General features: G+C 54.6%; 4 protein-coding genes across 4 annotated transcripts; 3 read left to right on the plus strand and 1 right to left on the minus strand.

The window, feature by feature from the left end:
* Nucleotides 1-3,050: 3,050 nt before the first annotated feature.
* On the plus strand, nucleotides 3,051-4,538 carry BDP81DRAFT_324874 (FAD dependent oxidoreductase; the record flags this gene model as incomplete). The annotated part of the gene is made up of 3 exons (XM_060584925.1): nucleotides 3,051-3,891; nucleotides 3,938-4,184; nucleotides 4,268-4,538. The coding sequence occupies 3 exons, from the start codon at nucleotides 3,051-3,053 to the stop codon at nucleotides 4,536-4,538; spliced, it is 1,359 nt and encodes a 452-aa protein (XP_060442924.1).
* Nucleotides 4,539-6,404: 1,866 nt separating this feature from the next.
* BDP81DRAFT_324705 (DHBP synthase RibB-like alpha/beta domain-containing protein) lies at nucleotides 6,405-7,238 on the minus strand (the record flags this gene model as incomplete). The annotated part of the gene is made up of 2 exons (XM_060584907.1): nucleotides 6,405-7,039; nucleotides 7,175-7,238. 2 exons carry the CDS (start codon nucleotides 7,236-7,238, stop codon nucleotides 6,405-6,407), a joined length of 699 nt encoding a protein of 232 aa, XP_060442925.1.
* A 1,786-nt stretch (nucleotides 7,239-9,024) lies between these two features.
* BDP81DRAFT_271692 (3-demethylubiquinone-9 3-O-methyltransferase) lies at nucleotides 9,025-9,771 on the plus strand (the record flags this gene model as incomplete). The annotated part of the gene is made up of 1 exon (XM_060582935.1): nucleotides 9,025-9,771. A coding segment is annotated over one exon (747 nt), but the record flags the coding sequence as incomplete, so codon positions are not given.
* Nucleotides 9,772-10,873: 1,102 nt separating this feature from the next.
* Nucleotides 10,874-14,855, plus strand: BDP81DRAFT_57227 (nitrite reductase). The gene is made up of 4 exons (XM_060596006.1): nucleotides 10,874-11,168; nucleotides 11,221-11,371; nucleotides 11,429-13,437; nucleotides 13,496-14,855. The coding sequence occupies exons 1-4, from the start codon at nucleotides 11,110-11,112 to the stop codon at nucleotides 14,640-14,642; spliced, it is 3,366 nt and encodes a 1,121-aa protein (XP_060442927.1). The 5' UTR covers nucleotides 10,874-11,109; the 3' UTR covers nucleotides 14,643-14,855.
* Nucleotides 14,856-15,067: the final 212 nt, after the last annotated feature.

Below are 15,067 nucleotides of genomic sequence, written 5' to 3' on the forward strand. Positions count from 1 at the left end.
GGGCGTCAGCTTTGTGTGTGTGTGTGTGTGTGCCTCCCCCGTTTGTGAGTTCTGGACCTTGCAGGCTTGGGGTGGGCAGGCAAGGCAAGGCAGGGAAAAGGGCTGGCTTGCTGTGGGAAGGGCTACGGAGGCATGCCTGCCTGTCACTGTCTGTCATCACTGATCAGATGTCGTGTCGTACGGGAAGGACGCTGGCGAAGCTGGTGCAACAACACCTCGTGGGCAGATCGTCTCCCGAAGGAGATGTGCGAAAAAAAAAAAAAAAAAAAAAAGGTCTGGTCACTACAGGTGTTTCTGAACCCTTACATGGCGAACCGCTTCTTCGCATGCAATTTACACCTGCACTTCATCTACAAGCGATTGGACACGGGACGGCGGCAGAGCGTCTATGATGGGAGGGGGTTTCACGAGGTGATTGCCTCACTTCTGACATGCGCCTTTTTCTCGAAGGGGTTGGAGATATACCCTACCTTGATGTCAGATCATTGATGGAGAGGGGGGGGGGGGAATATACGAGAATGACAGACGCCGCAGCGAGAAAGAGGCAAATGCAGCAAACGTGTAAGGGAAACACAATGCACCAGGTAAGAGAGAGACAGAGAGACAGAAGTGTGTGAGTTCCCAAGTTGGTTGGGAAGATACTTTTTTTTACACACTAGCGCGGGGAGGGGCAGAGAGATGATGGGTAGCGCACGCAGCAAGAGTGCCCAGGCTTGACCATGAATTTTTGATGGAACATGGTATTTTCTAATGAGCCTGTCTGCGAACCCGTATCTCGAAAATCGACCATGCTGACGGAAGCGAATTCCGGTAGGGATGCAGTCGATCGAGTTGGGGTGCCCCTAGTTAGAAGCGCGCCAGAGAACTGAGAGAGTATTTTTCTCGGCGTTTGATGAAGAAGAGGAGAGAAACTGCAAGAGACCACAAAGGAGAGAGACAGAAAGAGAGAGAGAGAGACGAAGAAAGAGGAAGACTGAGAGATTGAAAGCGAGAGAGCAAGGGATTGACCAACAAGTCCTTTCGATTGGATGCTACGGCAAGAAGACCGCTTCAACAGATAGCTGGAACATGGCGCATTCTAGGAAATACGGTCAGGCAGCGAACTGATACTACTCGGTAGGTGAGGTAATTGAACCCAAGACCACACCCAAAAACAACGGTAAAAGCAACGAGAAAACGGCCAGTCCATCCGGAAGGGTAGCAATGTCCGGAAAGAGTCTTGAATTTGTTTTGTGTATGCAACTCGCAAGTTTGCTATCTATACACCCATCGCTACTGGCCTTACTCGAGACTACATCGAACAAATGAGTGAGAGCTCTTGGCTGGTATGAGAGGAGAGGCAGTAATAATGGATGGACTGCCATCTCCATGCGAGGGTAGACTTGCAAGGAGGAACGACCCCCACGTGGACTGTTTTTGGATGGAGTTGTTGAGTATCCATCCGTACGAATCGCCCAACGCTGGATTCGTCGTGACCTGCGTTAGTGATATGGAGAATCTTCAAGGGTTGTTGTCCCGCCCTAGGCGTTTCCTGGCGTCTTTAGCATTTCCTCATCAGCATTGCAGGCTCGCAGAGTATGGATAGAGAGGTGCCTGACCTGGGTCTTGAACATTTGTCGAGATATCATTGATACTAGTCTTCTTTGCCGAGAAAAGAACGCTAGGCTAGGGGGTGTTCTTGATGGAAGCCAAGGGTAGTTGGAGCTGTTGAGCTATGATTGGTCAGTTGAAAAGGAGCAAAGGCCGAGCCAATGAGAAGAGACGGACGGTTTGGCAGTCGAACAAGGCAGGGCCATGGTGCAACACTTACCCATGGCAAGACCCCTACCCTTCCTGGATATCAATCTACCTTAGGGTCATGAAAGAGTACGTACCTACTCCGTTCCTTCCCCCCCCCCCTGACCCTTCCTCCCCGTCCTCCACTCCTCCTTCCCTACACCCATGGATGATGGACCATGGCAGCTGCCTTACCTAAGGTAACTTCAAACCCTTTGAGATCGTGGCTTCCTTGCTCGATTCCAACGACCTCAAGAGACCGCAAGCGCATGGAAAGGCCCGCATCCTCAACGGCAAACCCCCCTGGTCCTCTTCATTACTCGCTTACTGCACCCCCCTCCAGAGTCCCCTCCAACACTCTCGCATCGAACAAGTCACAACACCAAGCCCAAAGCAACGACCATCCATCTCAACGTGGTCTACGCTAGACTACACTACACTACCAGGCAGACGTGACCACTGACAACCGATACCTACGTTGTCAGATTGTTTGGTCTCACCTCACTCGGCGCCGCCTGCTGCCACTCCCGAGAAGAATACGCCGCTTCTGTTGCGACCTTCTGCTCCTTCGCCCTTTGCTTCCTGTCTAACCCCAACTCTCTTTTTCGCCACCGTCTACTGATGGGAATCGACCGTCGTGGCCGTGTCGTGGGTATACTCACTCCCATGGTTCCAACAACACAGCACACACGGCATGGCTCCATCGAATGCAAGTCGTATTACCCCGTCCTGCTGCGCCCATGACCATGTACATCTGGGACTTCCCGGGGCTCGGCCGCCTCCATTCACTCTAGATCCTCACTCCAGGGATTCAGAGTCAGGCCATTCCAGGTCACTTGATTCCCCCGTACGATTCCCAGGGAGAGCCATGGCGAGTTTTCCTATGACATCCCAAGTGTCAGTGTCGACGTCGGTCCTTCCCCGAGTGGACGTGTGTGTGTGTCGGTGGTCGGTTGGACGTCGGCATCTAATCTCGCGCGTGCTTGCTGCGCGGGTCCCTTGGAGTAGAACGGATATCCGCGCGTGAGCCGTGGACGATGAAGGAACGGATGGACGGAGAAAGCCATTGAGGCGTAGGCGTAGGCGTGTGTATCAAATACTTTCTCCCTTTGCGGAAAATACGTTGCTCTTTTCTCTCTTCTTTCGGTCTTGGAGATGCTGACATCTTTGTCTATATAAAGACTCGAGCCGTGCCCGGAGTGATGTGAGATTTTACTCGTATTAGTCACAATCAGCTCGCAGGAGCAAGATACATTGCAAACAAGAAACGTATCATGGCCAAGTCAGCGCCCTTCACTGTCCCTCAGGGCACCGGCGTCAAGTCGGAAACCTTCATCGTCGTTGGGGGAGGCATCTTTGGCCTCTCGACGATCCTCTGGCTCCGTAAATACAAGCCCGACTCCGGCATCGTTCTCATTGACCCTACCGCCCTCGCCAACCCCAAGGCAGCGTCCCACGATATTTCCAAGATTGGGAGGAATGACTACCCAAACCTACCTTATGCGAAGCTGGCCATCGAGGCCTTGAAGGTTTGGGAGACTGACTCCTTCTGGAACCCCTTCTTCCACCAAGTCGGCATGATCCGTGCTGAGCCTCATAACAACAAGGACAAGAATCACAACGACAAGGCTCGAGATGTCCATCGCACGCTCGGCCACGAGGCTGGTGCCAGATGGATGACCCCTGACGAGGTGCGAGCTGAGTGGTCTGCCTTCGCCACGGCCGACTTTGCAGGACTCGACCGGGTGAGGTATAACCCTCAGTGCGGCTGGTTCGAGGCGGCCAACGCCCTCGAAGCTGCTCGCCAGAGAGTTGTCGATGAAGGGGCTAAGCTCATCACGGCCGAGGTCACGAGCTTGCTATTCAACAGCGCTGGAGACTGCACCGGAGTTAGGCTAGACAACGGACACGAGGTCAAGGGCGTCGTGTTGCTCTGCACCGGTGCTCGTACCTCGTCGTTGCTCCTGGAGAGTGCCCCTGAGCGGAAGGAACTCCACGCTGGGGATAGAGTCGTTGCTACCGGCGCCGTGAGCTTCACTACCAGCGTTCAGGGGGCGCACAAGGACAAGTTTGAAGGCATTCCCGTGCTTAAGAACCGTCTTCCCTCGGTCAAAGGTAAGTCACTTCTACTGTTTTACAAGAACAGATATTGACGAGAGAGTAGGCGAGTCCATGTCCATGACTCCGGATGGAACGCTCAAGTTCAACTGTGATATGGCTTTCACATATCACCAGCTCCACGCCATGACCGGCAAGAACATGTCTCTAGCACCGTCGTCTCCAAGCCTCACTGAATGGACCGAAGACGGAGTTCCCGAGCGACTCAAGGAACAAGCTCGCAGGACCCTTAAAGGCCTTTATGGAGACGAAATGGAGGGCAAAGTGATTGAAAAGTACCGCGTCTGCTGGTAAGTCTCTCGTCTTTTCGTTTGCCGTCGTATCACCGTAAAACTCGGCCTGAGATATGCTTACACAGCCACACACAAAACAGGGACGCGACCACGCCTGGGCACGACTTTCTTATTTCCCCTCATTCCCGCTGCAAGAATCTCTACGTCGCGACGGGCGGCTCGTTCCACGCCTGGAAGTTCTTCCCCGTCATTGGCGAGTACGTCGTCAAGATGATGCACGGCAAGCTGGAGCCAGAGTACGCCGACATGTGGGCTTGGGACCGTAAGCCTGGGGGACAGGTTGCCAACGCCACGTATGATATCGAGGGGGATCTGGGGGAGTGGATGAAGGGCGACAAGGTCGAGTGCTAGATTCACTTGGCTTGACTTGATGGTTTTGACTGCCCAGGAAGACGGGCTGGATGATGATGTTGATGATGGTGGTGGTGATGGATACATACATGCATTGCTGGCGTTATTAGACGAGGTGCATCCTATGCACGGGGGACGCGGGCGGTGATGGGAAACTGCATTGGTATTCTTGCATCCGACACAGGCATCCGACGTATGGCATGGGGATACGCGGCATAACGCATGGGGGGCATCATGATGGGGATTACATCTGGGTATCATAGGCAGGCAGTAACAATGCGCGTTGATGTTTTGTTCTTCTTTTCTTATTGAGAGAGGTAGTGTTGTCGAGGTATCAGTACGTGGATCCTGGGCCGCCTCGAGCACACTATCTATCCGTATAGCTTGTTGATCAGTATCGGCATCCCGAAGCCGAAGGGTGATGAATCTGTGCCGAGGTGCAGTGGCCAAAGTTTTCGGATGTGCCGAGGGGAGGGAGGTGAGGTGAGGTGAGTGGTTAAGTCACTCTGCTTTTTCTGCTTGAAGGGTGCATGGGATGCTGTTCGCTAGCTTCGCATGTCAGAACCAACAACTGAGATACCTTTCTTTTCTTTCGTGTCCCGGTGGCTCGGTTGGTTGGAACTTGTACCCCCAAGATAAACCCTTTCTGGACATACTTGGGGGACACAAGAATGTCAGCCGTCTTGTATCATTGGACCGCTTAGAATGCTTCCTTGTGTTGGAGGGTGTTTTAAACTTGCATTTGCCTGCCCAGAAAAGTGTTAGATCACGATGTAATCGTCAGGGATTTGGGGGGGCTGGGCGTGGGTGCAGTTTTTTTTTTTTTTTAGTTTTTTTTTTTTGGGTAAACTGATCGTATGATGCGGGAGCGGGAGCAGACCACCTTTGCATTTATGATTTGCATCATCAGGGACTATTAAATTTCCATGGGGAAAACAGTCTGGAGCATCCAGATCTTCATCTGGGTCGTGGGGTGCAGTTCCGTAGTTGAATTAGGTGAGGTTAAGATAAGGTGACCTTGGGTACAGTTCAAGTCCGGATAGACGAGGATCTTTTGGTGTAGAGATATGAAAGCGCGGGTTCATGTACTGCAAAGGGGTTATGTCTCAGCAGATCCAATGCAGTGGAATAGTTATTGGTGTTTCTCTTCTTGTGTGGCGGTGTACCCCAGCTTGGCAGCTTCGCTCAATACGTCAAGTGATGGCTAGTACCCGCTGCGGGTGGTTGCAAAACTACAGTAGTCTAGAATCGTAACCTCGACATGTGTTGTTTACAATTTGTGTGAGCGTTTCGTGTTGTAAGATTGGAGAGATGCCACACATCCTGTCATCCCTTATTCCAGAATAGCAGCATCGTCGAGGTTGATCTTTAAACAACTTGGACTAGCCAGTGCGTGCTGAATTTCGATATGACTGAGATATGACGCAAAATGAGAAAGAGTAGAATTTGAAGCACCCGTGAAGTGCCCATGCTGTTTTTGGTTTTGAGCCTCGTCTTTATACCTAGTAACCCGCCAAATCCAAGGATATACCAATGTATATACATACCGTGACATGTAATGTCATTCTCTCGCTTCTCTCCCTTTCTTTCTCTTCTCGGTGCGACTCTCCAATAACTGACTAGTCGCATCGGCCCGATGGCTAAGGATGTTCTTTTTTGCAACCTCAAAGTGGCTTTTTTGGCCTTCTCTTGAGCGGCCTAGGTCTTCAACTCCTCCTCGGTCCTTTGTGCGACCTTTCGCCCTTGCTCGAAGCTCCAGCTGACGGGGGATTGCTAGAACCTACCAGTAGGCGGTGACTCAAACTTTCACGAAGCTGGCTCCACTGGACTGGAACCGACTACGAAAACGACAAACCGACCCGCCGACTACGACGACCCGTTCACGGCCAGCTTACCCTCCGTCTTTTCGAGATAATTGACCAGGGCCTCGATCGTGCACACCTTGAGCCCGAACCGCCTCGCAAATTCGATGCACTGCTCGCCCCTCATCATACCAGGGTCCTCGTGCACAGCCTGGCCCTCAACGGGGACACCATCATCGACAATCTCGCAAATCGCCGCGGCCTCCTTCTTCCCCGCCAACCTGCAAAAGTCAACCGCAGCCTCAGTGTGGCCCCTCCGCTCGCGCACACCGCCCTCGCGCGCGCGCAGAGGCAAGACGTGGCCCGGTCTCCGGAGGTCGTTGGGTCCCGAGGCCGGATTGGCGAGGACGCGGCAGGTCAAGGCGCGGTCGTGGGCGGAGATGCCCGTGGTCACGAGGGGATCGGCGGCGTCGACGGAGACGGCGTAGGCTGTGCCGCGGGGGTCCTCGTTTGTGGTGACCATGGGCGGGAGGTTGAGGGTTTGGAGGAGGGAGGGGGCGAGGGGCGCGCAGACGTAGCCTGAGGAGTGGCGGATCATGAAGCCCATTTGGGCTGTGGTGAGGGATTCGGCTGCGATGATGAGGTCTGCTTCGTTTTCGCGGGAGGGGTCGTCTAGGACGACGAGGAATTCTCCGTTGCCTGCGTTGTTTGACGAATCAGTGGATTGTGTCTATGACGCATTGGAAGGCGGACTCGGTGGATGCGCACGCGCGAGCGGAAGAGGGTTGCGGGAAGGGTAGGTTCTGCGGAAGTTCCGGGGTGAGGAATACTTACGGAATGCTTCAATGGCGTCCGGAATGGAGTCGAACTTTGACTCGTCTATTGTTGAGGAAGGCATTGCTGCGGCTGGTGTATGGAGAGGTCGAGAGGGGGTTGTTGTCGGTGGAAAGAAGAGAAGGTGAGAATGCCCGACGTAGAGGTGGTGGTTGCGGTTGCGGTTGCGGTCGAGGCTGAGGTTTCGCTCGTGACGGTGTGGTGGTGGTGGTAGTGGTGGACGGACGGGACGGAGGGGTGAGGGGGAGGGGTTGTTGTTCAATTGAAAAGCCCGATCCCCGCGCGCGCGTATGGAAGATGGCAGAAATTAGGTGCTAGCTTGGGGTTCTGCGGGCAAAGTTCGGTGGCCCAGGGGGTAAGGGGAGGAGCGGGTACGGGTCTCTCTTTATCGTCTTTTTCTTTTCCTTAGGTTTTCTTCAACAGGAACGCACCCGAGATTCCGTCATGCGGAAGGAGTGGAGGCAAAACGGGCGGAAGGTGATGGGGCTTTTGAATTCTGGGCCGGTTCCGGTTTATCTGATCCTGGAAGTTGGAGGATGATAGGATCTGGTAAGATGGTATAGTCTTAGGATGATTTTCAGATATTCATCAATTAACTCAATGTTGGACTTTAGGATACTCTTCAAATACCAGATTGCTAATTACAACGTGTTCAATAGAAGATGTCAACCCGCTATGTGGAGGATTGCCTTTATAAATGTGACATGTCGTCGGCCGGCGCCAAGCCGGCGCAAGGACGACAAAAATCAAAAACCAAAAAACCAAAAAAAAAAAAAAAAAAAGGTCCCGAGGATCGCTCGGCTTTGTTGGTTGACTCATGGGATTCGCCGGCCGACTTTTAGTCTGCACCTGTCATCCATGTGCTTGCGTGCGTGCAACTGCACTTTGGACCCTGGACATTTGTGGTGGGATGAGGAGGGGCTGAATGTTCCTGGCGCCGAATGCGCCGAGGAATCGGCCAGCGGGCATGACATCTCGGGCGGCGGTCGGGCTTTCAGAGTTCTGATGCGGAGCCACCATTCCTGGCACCTCGGAGAGTCTGTCCATTCAACTCATTCAGCCCATTGTTGCTCGACTTTCAAGCTGCGACTGGTGCGACCCGGAATCGTGTAGATTACATAAGGAACCGTCAGAATTACACATGGGCGCTGACAAAGCTTCCTAATAAGCACCCGCGCGCGGCCACGTTCTAGCCAAATGAGCCCATTTCCAGGCGGATTCATCTTGCAACTTTTAGCTGGCTTCCGCCAAGTTCGATTATTCTGGGCGGCTCTTCCGAAGGCCTGCATTTGAGCACAAATGAATCTCTGAATCCTGCGTGTGCTGCAATCCCAAGTCGTTGTTCCTGCTCTGCTCTGATACCTTACCTTACACGTGGATGATGCTCCCGGTCTTGACGGAATGTCGCACCTGCAGATAACGACGGGAGGTGCAGAATAGACCGGGGGGAGCTGCCGATTCGAGAGCACTCTGATTCGGTGACAGCGCCGAGGTCGCGGATAGATTCTCCAATTTATCCCACCCCCGGTGCCCCCAGCACGTCACAACTCTGCTTTGTCATCATTTTCTCCCTCGAAGCTCCAGATTCCCATCGAATTCTCCCGGCACATTCAAAACCCCCACACCACGATCAGTATCCACGACCACAAATCGCCATGGCCTCTTCTCGCTCGGCAAGAGCCGCCCTGCTGCGCGCGCTGCGGTGGACAGGTACAACTACTCAGCCAGCCTCCCGCGCGGCCGCGACGTCACTCCCCCTCCGGACGGGTTCCAGTCCTGCAGCAACAGCTACCGCCGCCGCGCCGCTCCAATTCCGCCGGCCGAGCTCGACCTCTTCCTCGTCCTCGACCTCGACGTACTCCTCCGTCTCCCCCGAAGAAGTCGAGCACTTCAACATCCTCGCCGCCGACTGGTGGGACCCCCACGGCTCCTCGCGCCTTCTGCACCTGATGAACCCGCTCCGTCACAACTTCATCCGCGACTGCCTCGCCAGCCAACCCGATCCGTCATCCACACCCACACGCTTTCTCGACGTCGGCTGCGGCGGCGGCATCTTCGCCGAGAGCGCGGCCCGGCTCCCCGATACTACAAAAGTCACGGCCGTGGACCCCACGCCCGGCGTGCTCGCCATCGCAAAGGGTCATGCCCGCCGTGATCCGGCGCTGAGGGGCAAGTTGGAGTACAAGGCCGCCACAATCGAGACACTGCCGGTCCCGACCAAGGCGGAAGATTGTTATGACGTGGTGTCGGTATTCGAGGTTGTCGAGCACGTGTCTTCGCCGGCTGAGTTCCTCGATCGCTGCGCGCCGTTTGTGAGGCCTGGCGGGTGGCTTATTGGGAGCACCATTGCGCGGACGTGGACGAGCTGGTTCACGACGAACCTGATTGCCGAGGATATTTTGGGCATTGTACCCAAGGGCACACACGATTGGCGCAAGTACATCAATGACGACGAGCTCAAGGGTATGTTCATGGGGAAGGGATGGGAGATGCCGCGAGTAATGGGGGTTGTGTATGTGCCTGGGCTCGGATGGAAGGAGGTCAAGGGCAGCGAGAAGGTTGGCAACTACTTTTTCGGCGTGAGGCGGGCGGCGTGAAATTGTTCACCTGCAATGTACGAAAAGAGGTTTGCGTGTGTAAAAGTAAATGTATACTAACGGGCACTGGTGATACCCCCTTACCTAGAACTGGCTGTATGGGGCGAATGGACCACTTCAAAAGACCGCATCTAATGCGCGGCAGGTTCCAAAGCACATGCTTGTTCGTGCGGGTATGAGAGTTGCGGCTGACGAGGAGTCACGTTGATGGACTGCTGAGTGATGGCCGGTGCTACAAGTCAAAGTTACGGGTGGTAATGTATTGGTCTCTTTTGAGGTTCGAGACTGTGGTGGCCGCTGAACATCGTGTCAGCATTCATCAGATGTCAGATGAAGGCGTTTGACCACGAGCTGGTAGCCAGGGATCAGTCAGTCTCCTTAGTGCATCACGAACTGGGTCGTTTTAGTTGCTCCTATGAGGCTCATTCGTCATTCACACATGGATCTTTGACCTATTCCTGCTTCATCCGCGTGATGTCATGGGAGCTAGACTGTACAGTTGCAACTACCATTTAGAGAAGCACGTGAAATCCTGGACCTTACAATTGCAACTGTAAGGTAGTCTCGGTTAGTGGGTCTTACAATGGCCAGGAGAGCAAGTGCAGCATCTCCGTCTCGATGTCGTATGCGTAAGTAGCGAAGGAGCCTGCCCAATCAAACCTGGCTCAAATGAAATAAGACTATGCTTATCTGCCGCATAGAAACGATGGCGGAACCCCGTCTCTCTTTCTCCTAGGAGACCCAAAACATGTCTCCCCACGTATTGTTCCATATCCTCATTCGTTGGTGGTTTCGGGAGACTAAGGCAGAAGAGGGTGGTGTCTCTTTCTCCGCGGCGCAACGAGAGCCGCCCGCTGTGGGTCATAATGCGGCACTTCTGATTCGTCTCTTATTCTCTTATCATCCGATGGTCTCCCACCACGTTATCGAGTCACTCGACTTGAAGGCCGTACAATTGCTCAATGGTAATACCTACCCGTGCCACCACAAAGTACTTTGACCCCAAACTCTATGGAATCCAAACCGTGGAGATAGTCAATCAGATGTCATCGTCTCAGCTCTGCGACCAATCAGCGCTCGTCGCTCTTGGGCACCTCTGGTTGCTCGTCCGTCTCGCCGGAGATGCTGATCCCAGCGGATCAAGCTTGCACTGACTTCATTGTGCGCCGAGGGAGAATGATGCGTCTTTTATGATGGCCTAATGAACTCGACGACCGCTGCTACTCGCTTCAGTAGGGAGTCTCTACTGTTTCCTCGTTTTCTCCTTTCGATTCTCCTCCGCTCTCCGAGTGTACTCTTCCTGGTTATCGTGTCTCGTTGGTGATCTGCATCTTTAACATGGCGGAACGAAAGAGACTCGTCGTTGTCGGCCTGGGAATGGTCGGCATCGCCTTCATGTGAGTGATGCGAGCCACTACGTGGTGTGATCTACTAACTAACTGTTCCAAGTGAGAAGATGCTGAAATTAGACGCCCGCGCAAACGAGTACAGCATCACGGTTCTAGGAGAGGAACCTCACCTTGCCTATAACCGCGTTGGCCTGACGAGCTTCTTTGACCACCGCAAAGTCGAGAATCTCTACCTCAACCCAGAAGAATGGGTATGTGCAGACGTCATCCATCCTTATACTGGTTTCTTTTGCTGATTCCTTGACTAGTATCATAGCACACCTCAAGGCTCTTTGGGATACCATGTCAACACCAGAGTCACTGACATTGACTCCCGAGCCAAAACGGTCACCTGCTCGAATGGAGAGGTCGTACCGTACGACATTCTAGTCATCGCCACCGGCTCAGATGCCGTCCTTCCCAAGCACACACCCGGGCACGACGCAACAGGCGTATTCGTGTACCGGACGATAGACGACCTTATCAACCTCATCGCGTTTGCCGCTCAAAGGAAAGGCACCGTGGGAGCGGTCGTCGGTGGTGGTCTCCTCGGTTTGGAGGCTGCCAAGGCAATGATGGATTTGGACTGCTTCGACAAGGTGAAGCTGATTGAGAGGAACCGGTGGGTGCTGAGCCGACAACTAGACAACGACGCCGGAATCATGGTCGTGGACCAGGTCAGAGACCTCGGCCTCGATGTGCTCCTCAGCAAGCGTGTGGGCAAGATCGAGGTGACGAGCGACAACCATGTTCAGAGTGTCGTCTTTGAGGACGGTGAGCGTATGGACTGCTCCACTATATGTTTCGCCATTGGTGTACGGCCACGAGACGATCTGGCGAGGAGAGCAGGCATCAAGTGTGCTGACCGTGGCGGCGGCATCGTTGTTGGGGATGATTTAAGCACCAGCACACCAGACATCTACGCCATTGGGGAGTGTGCAAGCTGGCAAAGTCAGGCATTTGGCTTGATTGCTCCCGGAGTCGAGATGGCCGACGTTCTTTCTTTCAACCTCACACAAGCCAAGCTACACCAGCCCCGGTTATTCAAGAGACCCGACCTGAGCACAAAACTGAAGCTTCTGGGTGTCGATGTTGCCAGCTTTGGCGACTTCTTCGCCGACAGAGATGGCCCGCAATATCTGCCTCCCAAAGTGGCAAGGAAAGCAAAAAAGCACGACGAGCAGAGCACCCTCAAGACCTTGACAAACGGCCTCCCACCGGCCCCTGTCAAGGCCCTCACATACCGCGATCCGTTCCAGAACGTGTACAAGAAGTATATCTTCACCGAGGACGGCAAGTACCTGCTGGGTGGCATGATGATTGGCGATACAAAAGACTACATCAAGCTAGTACCCATGGTCAAGAACATGAAGGAGCTGGACATGCCGCCCAGCCAACTCATCCTCGGCGCGAAAAAGGAGGGCGAAGACGACGGGGACGACTTGACAGACGACACCCAGATCTGCTCATGCCACAACGTGACCAAAGGCGATGTGGTCAACAACGTCAAGGACGGGACCTGCAAGACGCTCGGCGAAGTCAAGGCGTGCACCAAAGCCGGCACAGGCTGCGGCGGCTGCATGCCCCTCGTGACGACAATCTTCAACAAGACCATGCTGTCCATGGGCAACGAGGTCAAGAACTACCTGTGCGCCCACTTCAACTACTCCCGCGCCGACCTGTACAACATCATCCTCGTTAAGAAGCTGCAGACATTTGAGGATGTCATGCGTGAGGCCGGCAACGACCGGACCTCGCTCGGCTGCGAGGCGTGCAAGCCCACCATGGGCAGTATCTTTGCCTCTTTATGGAACCGTCACGTCATGGACAAGCCCATGCACGGTCTTCAGGAGACCAACGACCGCTTTCTCGGCAACATCCAGCGCAACGGCACATACAGCGTCGTCCCGCGCGTGTCTGCCGGGGAGATCACTCCCGACAAGCTCATCGCCATTGGTAACGTGGCGTCCAAGTACAAGCTGTACACGAAAATCACTGGCGGACAGCGCATCGACATGTTTGGTGCAAAGAAGCAGGATCTCTTGGACATTTGGCGGATGCTGGTCGAGGCCGGCATGGAGTCCGGGCACGCGTACGCAAAGTCGCTGCGGACTGTCAAGAGCTGCGTGGGTACGACGTGGTGCCGGTACGGCGTCGGCGACAGCGTGGGCATGGCGGTGCGGTTGGAGGAGCGATATAAAAGTATTCGCGCACCGCACAAGATCAAGGGCGGCGTCAGCGGGTGTGTCCGCGAGTGTGCCGAGGCGCAAAACAAAGAGTGCGTTGACTGAAAACCCTCATTCTCCAATCAAGAACCTGCTAACTTGTTACCTCAGCTTCGGTCTCATTGCCACAGACAAGGGCTTCAACATCTTCGTGGCCGGCAACGGCGGCGCCAAGCCAAAGCACTCTGAGCTGTTGGCCAAAGATGTCCCACCCACCGAGGTCATCCCCATCATCGATCGCTACCTCATGTTCTACATCCGCACCGCCGACAGACTCCAACGCACTGCGCGTTGGCTCGAGAACCTCCCCGGGGGCATCAAATACCTTCAAGAAGTCGTTCTGGAAGATAAGCTCGGCATCTGCGCCTCGCTCGAGGCCCAGATGCAGGAGCTCGTCGACAGCTTCTTTGACGAGTGGGCCGAGGCCATCAAGAACCCGGTCATTGCCGCGAAATTCAAGCAGTTTGACAACACGGAGGAGACGCTCGTGAATATGGAGGTCGAGCTCGACCGCGACCAGCCGCGGCCGGTATCCTGGGCGCCTGACTCCGCAAAGGAGGACTTCAAGGGGTTGAAGGAGAGGTGGAGTAGTACAACCTGGCAGCCCATGTTACCGGCGAGTCACTTTTTCGGGGCGGACGATACGCCTAATGGCATCTCGGCGACGGTGAAGCGCGGGGATACGCAGCTTTCTGTGTGGCGGGTGAGGGGGCGGTATTATGCCACGCAGCAGATGTGTCCTCACAAGAGGCAGTTTGTGCTGTCAGACGGGCTTATCGGCGAGGAGCCTGGCGCCGCGGAGACGTGCGATGATGCGAAGAAGCCCGACTCCGGGTGTAATGGCGGCCCTGACACCAAAGGTAGCAGCGGCGGTAACGAGGCAAAGAAGCGGCCGGCTCCGTGGGTCTCCTGCCCGTACCACAAGCGCAACTTTGACCTCGCGGACGGGAGCTGCAAGAACGACGAGGAGGTGAGCATCGCGACGTTTGCCGTAGAGGAGCGTGCGGGCGACGGGATGGTGTACCTTAAGCTGCCGCCCGTTGAGGAGCTTGATGCGGCGCTGGGGACGAAGAAGTGGATGGTGAAGAAGGGGGAGGCCGGGGCGGCGCCATTTGAGGCGCTGGATAAGAAGATTCATTTCAAGGGCCACCGGGCCAAGAGGCCTGGTGTCAAGCCGATGGGGGCTTTGGGTATGGAGAAGGCGAGGACGATGGTTGTTGGTGGTGGGGGTGGGTGCGGGAGCGCGCCGGACTGGTAATGACTTACTTGTGATGGACGCTGTGGGTTTATGGATGAGTTTTGCTATCCGGGAGGCGATCCACTTATTGTTGGATATCGACCAATAAGAGCGTCGCTACGACCCCAAGCCACCGGACGCTTAAGTAAGCATTCACCAGTCGCAATTAACGGTCGCAATTGACGATTTACGTAAGCAATTAACGGTCGCGGTGAAGTGAAGTACGTACTGAGATCGGCGATCTCATTGGCCAGCGGCCATAATAAGTGGATCACCTCCCGGACAGCCAGAAACCACCTCCCGGATAGCAAAACTCTTATGGATACGGCGTTTGCTCTTCGACAGATGGGAGAAGATGGGGCATAGATGCATGGGACGGTGCTTTGGTATGACTGATTACAGAGGCAAACATGAGCGATTTTGACCTTGAAGAAAACGTATTGGTG

This window comes from Colletotrichum phormii, assembly GCF_030913505.1.
Source record: "Colletotrichum phormii strain CBS 102054 chromosome Unknown BDP81scaffold_15, whole genome shotgun sequence".
Classification (NCBI taxonomy): domain Eukaryota; kingdom Fungi; phylum Ascomycota; class Sordariomycetes; order Glomerellales; family Glomerellaceae; genus Colletotrichum; species Colletotrichum phormii.